This window comes from Varroa destructor, unplaced genomic scaffold (assembly GCF_002443255.2).
Source record: "Varroa destructor unplaced genomic scaffold, Vdes_3.0 BEIS01000004.1, whole genome shotgun sequence".
In the NCBI taxonomy this organism is placed as follows: domain Eukaryota; kingdom Metazoa; phylum Arthropoda; class Arachnida; order Mesostigmata; family Varroidae; genus Varroa; species Varroa destructor.
The window spans coordinates 2296408-2308764 of NW_019211457.1; the positions used below are offsets into that span (position 1 = coordinate 2296408).

General features: G+C 39.5%; 1 protein-coding gene across 2 annotated transcripts; it reads left to right on the forward strand.

The window, feature by feature from the left end:
• Window positions 1-84: 84 nt before the first annotated feature.
• Window positions 85-11042, forward strand: LOC111250161 (uncharacterized). 2 transcript variants are annotated; one of them, XM_022804963.2, is made up of 10 exons: window positions 85-786; window positions 1418-1771; window positions 1998-2130; window positions 2479-2610; window positions 2869-2967; window positions 3121-4231; window positions 5601-5890; window positions 7889-8290; window positions 8532-8798; window positions 9208-11042. In XM_022804963.2, the coding sequence occupies exons 2-10, from the start codon at window positions 1623-1625 to the stop codon at window positions 9391-9393; spliced, it is 2769 nt and encodes a 922-aa protein (XP_022660698.1). In that variant the 5' UTR covers window positions 85-786; window positions 1418-1622; the 3' UTR covers window positions 9394-11042. The 2 variants fall into 2 exon arrangements, with proteins under 2 accessions (XP_022660698.1, XP_022660699.1); XM_022804964.2 differs by having other exon boundaries at window positions 1427-1771.
• The last annotated feature ends 1315 nt before the right edge of the window (window positions 11043-12357 follow it).

Here is a 12357-nt window from a genome sequence, read left to right on the forward strand (position 1 = left end):
CAGCAGACAATATTCATTAAATCGACACACGCGTACGCTATATGCAGCTGTCTGGTTCTGATGAACCGATATGATGAATGTAGATAGTGTAAAATATTTTGGCAGAAAAAACGTTTCAATAGTGAGGAATTATATTAGAGCTGTTCTCTATACGTATATCGATAGTCGACGTGAATATGTGGCAGTTTCGATGTACAGAGATGTGTGTTCGCGCGTTCCAACACTGAACAACACATCTTTTCGGGCCGCTGCGAGCCGCCGTACAACAACAGATGGACAAAGGCCAGTGAAGCTAATGAGTGCACAATGAGCGGAACAAGACTGCTCCTGTACAACGAAAACATTCACTTTTCAATAAATGGTGACCAGTGGTGGCTTTGCCAATTCTGTCCAAAACGGTAGCCTGATTTTGGATCGGGTAGACGAAACAGTCGATAGAAACAGAAAAGTAAATTGATTGCTTCAGTAACCCAGTGTATTGTTCTATCAATGTAAAGATCCCTTTTAGACACAAACATTGGTTATCGGAGCTAGTAAATAGAGAAAGACGGTGTTGTTTTTTGTCGTTGACGGAACGAGTCTAAAGAAAGGCTCATTGTGAACCAGAACGGAAATTGTCCTGTTCGAAAAAAAGAACGGACTTGACTGTGTCGTTCGTTTACTTTTCAATAGTGTCATCGGCTGTTTCTGTTTGCTTGTTCGTGACGTATCTGTGTTGTTGCAATCGGAACGCGCATTGCATCCAGACACTGAACACAATCGATGCAGAACAGTAAGAATGACTTGGTGAGCGGTTTTGACTAATAATAATCGTAAAAAGGGAACTAGAGCTAGTTAATTTGGTATATATGAAAATAACTGTGAGTTCCCACAAGTAATTATGATCACTTTTCGAAATTCTACTAGTTAATATGTCATATGTGAATAATCGAAAGGAGCAAAGATAGTGTAGAAAACAAAACAAGAAGCAGGTATAGATAAACCATATAGAATGTGCCTTAATATTTAGATTTCACGGTTAGGGTCGAATTTCGACACATTTGCGCCAAATATCAGATTATTGAAACAAATGGACAACAGAGTTAAGTCATGATATCGGTTTTTGATGCTTGGCAAGTGTTATTATGAGAATTCCTTCTGTGATCTCATATCGCTAAGGTGTATCTGGAACGATCTGAGTAGAATTTATTTACTTCTGAGTGGAAGTTCGTAACATAATTGCACAATTTGCTCTCTCGAGAAAATTATGATTGGAAGATGTACGAGATACACATACAGTTCTCGTTGATGTAATACGCCAAATATTCGCTTTCCTTGGAAGCCCAGGAGATGCTTTTTGGTCTTGACACGAGCCAAATGACTACGGTCAATGTAACGAAATTTGCATTTTTTTTCTTCCGCCGGTTGTTTTCGGAAGATATTACAGACAACTAACACTTTGAAATGGTTCTGTCATCGTTTGACGTCCACATCTCGTGCTTAACTGATAACAATTTCTGCGGAAGCAATGAATTCGGATTTGCGTACGGAGAAGTGCAGGTATTGCGTTGCCTGGAATTAAACGGTTGAGTATTCTCTTAGACTGTTTGAATCCACTCAAAATCCCCTGAGATAGCGTCAAAATGCCCTTAACGGAGCCCCCATCAGCTGTTGCGGGTGGCATGGATGAAGAGGAGTGGAGCGTAGGTGTCTCCGACGACGAACTGCTTGCATGCCAATTGGACACTGGGATGCCGTATTTTGAACCGAAAGACCCCGAAGAAATTGTCCGGTAATTAAAAAAAGTGTATCCTATGGTCAGATTTTGCATTGGCGTCTCGTTTCACAAATCTTTAGACAAATTAAAAGCACCAAATTATTTTTCGTATCCAGAATTATATATTTACATTTATAGCATTCATTTCCTTAAAAATAAAACAAACTCCTCTCTGATATGCTAACTTTATAGTTCCTGCGACAACTCATATATATATATATATATATATGCTGGTTCTCAGGTTGTATGCAGTGATGGCTGATAAAGGCGTAATTAATTTGGAGTGGGTAAGCCCTGGTCGTATGGAAGCAAAACGCGAAAACGAAGATGCCGATGAAAAACACGACGCCAAAGAAACAGCTATAAAAAGCGAGGTTTGAAGCTCGATTTTAAAAATTAACCTAACTATTATACTTCAATTAAATTACAATGCTGATCGTGATTTATTTTTTTACGATAAATTATTAGAATTGTACAATAACAACAGTAAGCTTGTAACAAAATTCGATCTTTCAGTACTTTTTGTGACTTATCGAAATCAGAAGCAGACGACATAAGTCTTGTTTAGCGTTTTTTGTTATTCTTAATTTTACGTATTCAAAATATTATTCAATATATGCATATAATAATATTGCTCTTTCTTGTCTTACTCATTCCGACTCTACAGCGAGGTAAATTCTGTGCAAGATAATTTGCTGTTAACAAACTTAACTTCATTACAGTTGAATGAGTTTGATTTCGATGAGCCTACACCGACCGTTTCTTTGACATCGTTTCGAAAACAAAAAAAAAACCCCCAGGGCGGGCAACGGAAGGTGGCATCTTTCGACAAAATTATGAACGATATAACCAAGGTAAGGCGATTGGCAATGGAAAGTAAAATAGACACTGTAATACACACAAATTGACGACACGGTGGCTTCGACGGCCAAGTCTCTAATTGAAATAGACGAGCTATCGCTTCTTAGTATCCCAGGTAAACACACGATATTTCGACAAATAAATGAATTCGTTTTATATCTTATCTTCTTGGTAAGAAAAATGTACAAGTAGAAGAAATTATCTTTTTATTTTGACCCAAGTTTTGTTGTCAAACGATGCTGTGTTCATAGGGTAAGTCCAGTGGTCCAGCAGCTAGTTCCAATGTTAAAAAGGAGTCACCGACGAAAGAGAAAAAACAGCGGAAACCGAAGCAGTCAAAGGCGTCAAAGGTATTTGGATTTATTGTTGATTAGTGTGTATTGACTGGTGTTTCACTGCGTTTCACCAACGTTTATTTTCCTACGTTCGATACATATCCAAATTATACAAACCTAAAGAATACAAACCAAAAGGTAATATTGTTCATACGTACAATGTTTCAGGGAGCGCTAGCAGCAACAACTTCCGTAAATAAAACAAATCCCGACAAAGTTACAATAACGACGAGTGGAAGCAATAACTCTATTCTCTCAGGAACTGCTGTACTACAATCTCAGATCAAGCAGGAACAACCTGGTACTCCTTCAGCTTCCGTCACTCCCGGAACTCCTACTACGCCCACGGGTCAGAGCAATGCTCCGACGGCGCCGATAAACCCGTCAAGCATTCCCACTAAACAAACCCAGCCGCAGCAACAAATAACTGGTCTAGGCCAGGGAATGCGGACCGGAACTGGTCCAATTATGGGTGGCTTGATGGGGCCTCAGCAACATCTACAAACGCAAGGCCAACAGCATATACAGGCCGTTCATGTGCAGCAACAAGGACCGCAAGGAGGTCAGCAACAGGCTGTTAGTCAGGGCATGATGGCCATAAGTACGACCACTCAGCCAATGCAACAGCAATCGAACCTTCAGCAGGCACAACAGCAGCAAACACAAATGACGAGTAATGTTGGCGGCCAGCAACAACAGCATCCGAATCTTCTTAAGCAGATGCTTGTTCCTGGTGTCCAACAAGGACCTGATGGTAACAACAGTGGGCCAAACCAAAGCGGCGGCTTAGGGGTTGCGGTACCACCCCAGATGGCCATGCAGATTCAGCCTGGCCAGACATCACAGTCAATCCCGATCGTCCAGCAGATGGGTGGAGTCGCAGGGGCCATGCAGCAGCAAGCACACCAACAACAACAGCTTAGCACCGGTCAACAGATGTCGTCTGGAATAAACCAGACCACCGCAGGTGGCATGCAGGGAATACAACCACAGACTCAACAGCAACAAATTATGGCTGGACAGCAGACCCAGCAACAGGTCATGGTACAACAAGGACCCTTACAACAGCAACAGAGCAACGCAGGCCAGCAGAGCCTCATGCAGCAAGGCATGATGATTCAAACGGTTCAGGGAGTTCAGCACAAAATGAACCAGATGCAATTGGCAGCAACGGGACAACCACAGCAACAACAACAGGCACAACCACAGCCAGGCCAATATAACGTTCTGCAGCCACAGCAGCAGAATCAACAACAAGCATTCCAACAACAGCAAATGGGTGAGAAAGATAGTAAAGATATTGATGGCGACGAGGAATGTGGAGGGAAAAGGAAAAAAAACAAGAAGAAGAAGCACAAGAAAAAGGATAAATCTAAGAGAGAAAACGATTCGAAAAGCCAAGCTACTGCGTTATCAAGTCGACCTAAAGATTCAAGGCGTTCTGCAATATCCATCGAAAACTGACTGCCTCGTTCACCTTATTCTTACTAAAAGTTCTTAAACGTGGCTCATACAATTACTCGAAAGATTTAAGCCATTATCTTTATCAAATTAGAACGTGTCGATTTGTAGTTTTTAAGAATTCACATGCATGCGGATACTTCGTTCGTGTAATTGGACAGTGCAATATTCGATCTGAAACGAATGTATGGAAATTCTACTTTTCATTGTTACATTGTATTGTGGCTGAAGCCAAACCAAAGAGGCATACTGAGTGCCTAACACACGTATATTTTCCCTTTTGCAAACAGAATCTTATTTGTCGTTATTGAATTTCTAGTGTGTGAAATAGATGCTTGAAAACACTTGAGGAATATTTGGACATCGGCAAGCTTATACAAGGACCCTAGAATACGGAGATAACGAAGCTTCCGTCCTTTCCTGGTTTGAAGTACCGATATGACTTAAGATTTTTTTATTTAAACATCCTCCTAAAAAAATAATAGAAATACCAAGAAGATTTAAAAGTAACAAAAGGCAGTGATTTACGTACAAATGGCATGACGCCCATTTGCAGTCAGTTCCATGATAGATGGGTCTATGATGCAATAAATATTCAATCGTTATCTAAAACATTGTCATAAAAGGGTACATAATCTATGATAAAATGCAAAGCTTCCTAATCACTGATCCTACCTAGTCTTGTCTAATCTAGGAGCAAACCATAATGGTAATTACAATAATAAACGTAACTAAAAATATGCTGTTTGGTTGCTTCTGGACCCCATTCCATGTTATCGTTTACGATCACTATTTTCATTGATTTAACATAAAACTGCCAGGCCATATAAATTACGTACATATATTTTGTACCATCTTACTCATCATCAATGATAAATCGACTTAATTTTCAAATTGTCGAGCCAGTTAACTATAATATTGTTAGTCTTTTAAAGTTAAACTTAAGTATTCTTTTTGTATTGTTTTCAACAAATATGTTGGAATTGTAAATCGCTTTTTCGTCCATCACTTTCTGATAATCCCGATAACAATTACAGTTAATGGGGCAGACAAGATCATACTACCAAATTAGCTATTCGTTTGAATTAAAATACGGCCTACGGATTATATCATATTATATAATTATGCTTATATATATATATATATATATAACATTGTCATCTGTGTGTATGTCTGTGTGCCTATAGGTGGTATCCGAACCGCGGTACCGATGCGGCAACAGATGTCTATCCAGCAGTTGCCTCCGCAGATGGTTCAAGTTGGACAACAACAACAACCACAACAACAACAACAACAACCACCACCACAACAACAACAACAACAACAACCACAACAACAACAACAACAACAACAACAACAACAACAACAACAACAACAGCCTTCGCCAATGGGGTCGATACAGGTTGTTGGTCCTCAGATGGGCCAGCAAGGCGCTTACCAACAGCATTTACAGCGGATGCCTCAACAAAATTCAACCGTAAGCGCTTCGGACAACGTTTACATCATTTGTAATAACAACATAAATTTAAACGTTAACTACATTAAACGTAACGACACCTGCCACTATAACAACAACAACATCAGCGATGAATTGAATATCGCATAAGCTATAAGTAACTTTCAAATTGGTGGCACGACTTGCACTAGCACTAGCAGTGACGTCCAACATTAGCAACCTCAGTTCACTTCTCAGAACTTGCGACAAATATTCGAACTATATGAGGAGCAACAACAATTGTAAGCCCTGTGCGTGTCGTGTGCAGGACGGATTCTTCTGCAGAGTCGTTGCGAAGCTTCTTTAGATGAATTCGACCGACGCAGGTTATAATCAAAATAGTAACCTTACTTTACCTGGCAACGGTAACCAATATATCGGCAGAAGCAACGATAGATCTAATGTTGAGAACACGGATAATGAAATAAGACAAATGGATATGGACTGACCTACTGATCAGATTAGCAGGCGCTGTTTGCGCGTGAGATCCTGCAATAGATGGCATTTTTGGTCGATTAATTTCAGGCGTTTATTGTTGTTGTTGTTCGTAGTGGTGATATTTAGGTATGGTTTCCAAAATGTGTTCTCTATATCTTACGCGTTCCTTCCATTATTTGGAATGACATGCTGGTAACAGCTTTGTTACTTTTGTACGACGGTTTATAGGTTAATAACATCTGAATATTTCGCATGAGATTTTAAGGCGTTTGCATGAGTGCCTATATAGATTTAAGACGTTACAGAGTTTAGGCTAACTTTATAGCAACAGTTCCTAATGACGATTTTGCCGGAGTTGCGTAGGATTACTGGTTGGAATATCGGTGACAGAGCAGCTCTGCCAGATCGAACAGAAAGAGAATTTGAAGATCTATTAAAGATTAGTGTATTTTGTGGGGCCCAAATAGTAACAGATTAAAAACCTTAATTGCACGCAGTTACAAAGTCAGTTATCCTCACGCACATGATTATAAATCTCAATTAAGTGTGAACAGCAAGCTGCAACTTCATTTGTTATTGAAAACTTCTGAAAATGATTGTACATTTTGAAACATGTGGAAACTTTCGAATTGTTTGAAACTTACAGAGTCTTCTTTTCACGCTTGTATCAGGCTCCAGTATTCGTCGAGTACATTTGTCTTATATGCCTATTCGGCATCAGCTTCCCTCATTTTTACCGTGCTGTTTTTTATTTATAACGTCGAAGTGGGCCAACCTTTTCCTAAGCTTCTTTCACTACAGTTGATGTCTATGTAGCGTCAACAATATGTAAGCAGAAATTGTTGATATGTGTAAAGACTTACTGTGTGCTTTGTGTCTGAGTAATTTCAGATGGTCTTTTAAAACATTACTATAAAACAAATCTTACTAAACGACTAGAAGGTTAGCGATTTAGCGATTAGCATACCACAAAAGCCATGCCATAAGTAGCAAAAAAAGAGGGCTGAAATTTCTAAATCGACGTATGTAATTTCTTGTTTTATGTGGCGTTCCATTTTTCCAAGACGAGTCTTCCAATATGTAACTATGTCAAGATGCTTCTGGTTATGTACGTAATTTTTATTTAGCTTCAATCAACATATAGTGTCTAGCTTAACTCTGGGCGTATGACAGACACATATACCTCAATGTGCTGTTTATTCATTCATTCATTTCTTGACATCTCCTCGAAAACACCACAAACAGGCGCTGCACATGTGTTCATTTGATATTCATGTTTGTCCAGAGGATAAAGCTGGTGTGTTCCTTTACCACAAGTAATATAAATGTGTTTGTAAGTTTCCCCTCCCGTCAGCAGTCAACTGCCATTGACTTTAATGCCTGTTATATGTACCGATTTACATTCTAAATTCACGGCGTTGTTCTCCGTCCCGGGAATTTTGACGCCCGTCACTTATGTGAATAAATATTTCTATATCGTTATGCACTGATCTCTCTTCTATAGCTCTTAATGTCCACTGTTTTCATCTTTCTATCGCACAGATGATCATGCAAAATCGACAGGTTTCGTCAAGTCCGATGCGTAGTCCCAGTCACGGAGCGCCGGTTCCCGGCGGGATGGGCAGCCCTCAGCGCAACCTTCAGTCGCCCCACAACCAACTGCAAAGTCCCCACAGCCAGATGCAATCGCCGCACTCTCAGTTGGCAAGCCCTCAGCAGCAGATGGCTAGTCCCCTCGGCCAGCAACAACAGGCGTCCGGTGGTCAACTACCGAGTCCCCAGCACTCCGCTCAGCAGATGGGTATGATCTCGACTTCAGCGGTACAACAGCAACACCAACAACAAATGGTTGCCCCTGGGGGACACCTTCAATTGCCGATCGGCGTGCAAGGAGCTCTCCAGCAGCAATCTCAGCAACAGTCTGGCATGCAGCCGCAACAGCAAGTGAGTGGGGGAAAGACGAAAAGCACTTAGATAGGAAGGCTCTTATTTACAATAAAATATAAAAGAAAACTCTTTTCGTTGGGTAGATGGTCCTCACAAGCCACCTTCGAAATGCTACTTTTATTTTATCAACGATCTTGTTTGAATAAAACTTCCATATGCTCAGTGTTATATAGTGTGCATGTGTATTCTTGAAAAACCTGTGCGATTTGAGCATGCACTATGTTACCAATCTCTTCAGATACACCAAATGCAGTACGGCGGTGGAGGAGCAGGCCCTGGCGGTCAGCAAAAAGTCGTCGGTATACAGCTTCAGCAAATGATAGTTATGAATCAACCGGGTGGCCAGGGCCCACCGCAGCGGCAACAAATGATGGGTGCTAATTCCGGAGGTCAAATGCAAGGAGTCCAACTACAACGAGTTCTTCAGCAACAGCATCGACCCGTTCAGCAAGCACAACAGGGAATCCAGCAGCAGCATTTGCAACCTGCTCTCGGTGGACATATGGTATGCCTTCCTGATCTGCTCCCATTCCTTTATCGACGAAACACTCGAGAATTAACCAGAGTGGTATTATATTTGTTAAATCCTTCTTAGAATGGACTGATAAAAGACAAGAAAGCAGTTATTGAATGGCGCTGTGTGTTATGTGCCAACGCTAACGTAAACATTTATCGTTGCGTCACGTTTTACTAATAATGTGTTACATAATTGGTTTAGTAAGAATCAACATCAGCCTCGCTATATATTACTCAAATACATTTTGTTGTTATGCATGTTTATCCAAGTGTGTCTTATCAAATGTGAGCAAATATTATGCATTGCATATAAACATTTTAATTAGATGAAGGCTCCTTGAATATAATCCTTTTCTTGTTGTAATTCATCATCAAATTTATATGTATTCCCTGCGTAGAACATGCAGGTGGTTGGACAAGCTGGCGATCAACAGCAGATGGTCATGATGACAGGAGGAGGCCAGATGGCTACGCAAATGCAGATGGGGGGCGCCCAGCCGGGTCAACCTCAGCAGCAGCAACAGCAGCAACAGCAGCAATTTGTGCAAATTCAGACTCAACAACATCAAATCTTTCAACAATAAAATCCAGTAAGGAACGAATTCTGATAGAGCACATGAAGCGCAAAAAAAACGTTACGGCATGGCGGGTAGTGCTAAGCATTTTAAGAGACGCTGGTGTGTCATTATTGCGAACAATGACGCCTAATCAGAAGTCAAGGCCACAGTTTTATTATGGTCACTGTCGTATGGGTTGTATAGATAAAAATCAAAAACCAAATTTTAGATTTTATGTATAGTAATTATTAGCGGCATAACATTATTTTGTTATGATAGTAATAATATTTTATCGGTGGATTTTTTCTCGCACTAGAGAGATGACGAGGAGGAACTCTCGCTAATGAATCTAGAAACTTTGATATGGACAAATCGATTTATAGTTGACGAAGCTAATTTCGGCGAGAGGTGACAGTTTTTTGCGTTAAAGAAATGTCTTCGATATTTTCATGTTGATTCTCTATATTGTTTTGACTTTTTTAAATAAAAATATAGATTTATCGATATTTTTTATATGTTGAGGGAGGCTGTGGCCTCTACCCAGAAATTCGCTGACTCTTGAGGTATCATTGTCCTAATAAACGATTTCTCGGCAGAAATAATTATCAATGACCCCTCGAGCGGTAATAGTGTACCGGCAGAAAATGATAAAGTATAGTTGTTCTTGGAATATGTCCTAGGTGCCAATACCGTCAGCCATATAGCGCGTTAATTATCAAAAAACCTTGAACGGGGAACTTATTCTATGCGGCGTAACTCAGTTTTCTATGAAAATCTGTATTTCCTGAGATTAGTAGAGTCATACAACGTGGTATTATTGTTGAAGCGTTTTTGCTAGGATTGAGATATCTCCAGTTCCCACGGTTTCTACTAGCGCTTGTTTTTGACCGTTGCTGCACCCTTTTACGAGCTTTTCTTTAAACTTATACCTATTGGCGTTCGACTCAGGACATCCCTTTCGATAAATAGTCGGTACTGTTACGAGCAGTCGATCAAATACAGCCGTTGTATATAAATTATGAGCGTAATTTGTAATTCAATCAAAACTAAATCGTAAGAGAAAGGGGCAGTGAGTCCGAAGCTCAGTTTAGTAGGTTGAAAGCTTTGTGAAACTCCATTCAAGTGTACGAGACGACGCCTTCTAGCTCATGTCTGCTTGGCAGTGAGAGAAGGTGCTATTCTTTCGCTATACGAAACGCAGAACGTGCTGGCTGTATATTACTGATCTGTTAATTTAGCGAAATGTATGTGTACGTTTTAGAATGTGTATGTGTGTGCTTTAATAAAAATGCCTACATAACTAAAATTCAAAATGTCCCAAAGATTTCTTCAATACACCGCTACTATCAACACTGATGAACACTATCGACAAGTGCCTTATTGGTATTGTCGACTAGATTAATAGCAGATTCGAAAGAGAACTAATACAAAAACTAGTACAAATACAAATGTATGATATATAAAATAAAAGAAGACCGCGTAATAGGAAGAGAATACAGGAGTTGTGTACACTGTAATAAAAACACAAAGGGTTTTGTGTTCATTTATTCATTTGTCATACATTTCAAAAAAACTTTTTTCTAGCATTTTTCTTTGCCGTATGTACTGTAATACATGGCCATTCGCAGTATGTCTGACAAATCGCAAATAAAATTCGATTAATCTCTTTCCACCGACTCTTCTTGATCCCCTTATTTCTTTACCTCTCGGTCTACGCCTTTTCACGCCTACCTTTTATTTGGACACACAGCTTATAGCCTATACCGTGGGGCTGCCGTAATCCCGTCAATAAAGTTTTACAGCGGTAACGCTGCATGTTGAAAGCCTTTATAAAGGGTGTGATGCGCTGCTTTGTGGCTCAAGTTAAATGACAGTGATTATCGGATCGCAATCAAGTAGCGTATTATTTCGAAAGATCGCATTTTTTGTGTAGGTATATGCATAATCAAAATCGCCATCTTTTGAAAAATTGCAAAGCTTTTGCCGTTTAAGCTAGAGTAAGTCACCCGTGTAGGCAAACACCCCATTGGTTCAACATCACCCATCCTTGACTGCAGTTTAAAAGCTGTGAAGACGTCCACTCACTTATTTGCTTTTTTTCTAATTAGTTATATATATATATATATATATATATATATATATATATAACCCTCGATGATATATTATACATTTTGTATAATGAAATATAAAGAAAAGGTCGAATCTGAATATAGCACAGGCTAATAAAACAAACAACGCAAGGTTGTGATACCAAAAAAAGACTATGAAACTACCAGAGTGTTTATATTAATTAAAATACTGGTAAACTTCAGGATAGACATAGACTAAAATTGCATAAATAATTGATCACAACGATCTCTAACGATTTCCCTTCTGAATACGTAAAAACCAACCGTATACGAAGAAAACATATAGGAGGTGTTTTTCGCTTGTTTTATCTCCTGGCACACGTTTATACTTAACGAAACCTTATGTGATACAGTGTGGTTCAGTTACTTGCTTTCCAATGCGCATGTTTAATCTGTTTAAATAAAATGTTATATTAGGAAGGACTAACTGTTCTGTTGAATAACCGATGTTCGTGAATACAACTCTAGCAATAGCTGAAGCGGTCTGAGGTTATTACGGTTCCATACAAAAACGGTGAAAGCGCTACCGACACTCATACGATTGGGCTTACGTGTACGTACAAGCTATATATAATGTGGTGAGCAAAAGTCTGCGTAGTTGGAGAGCCTTCTACATAATAAAAGGACACAAATTATTGCAAAAGGGAGCGAATTTAATTCTGCAACCCCTTGTTTGTTGTTGCAAAGCCCTTGTTATAAGGGCATCCTAATACCATGTCAATAGTTCTTATAATTTTATGCCGCTAGAATATTACAGTATATAGTATTAAAATACTACATTTTGAGAGTATAATTAATTGACCGGCGTCTACTCATATTATGCTACTAACCAACAATTCCTTGTTGTATTTTTTAGACACGT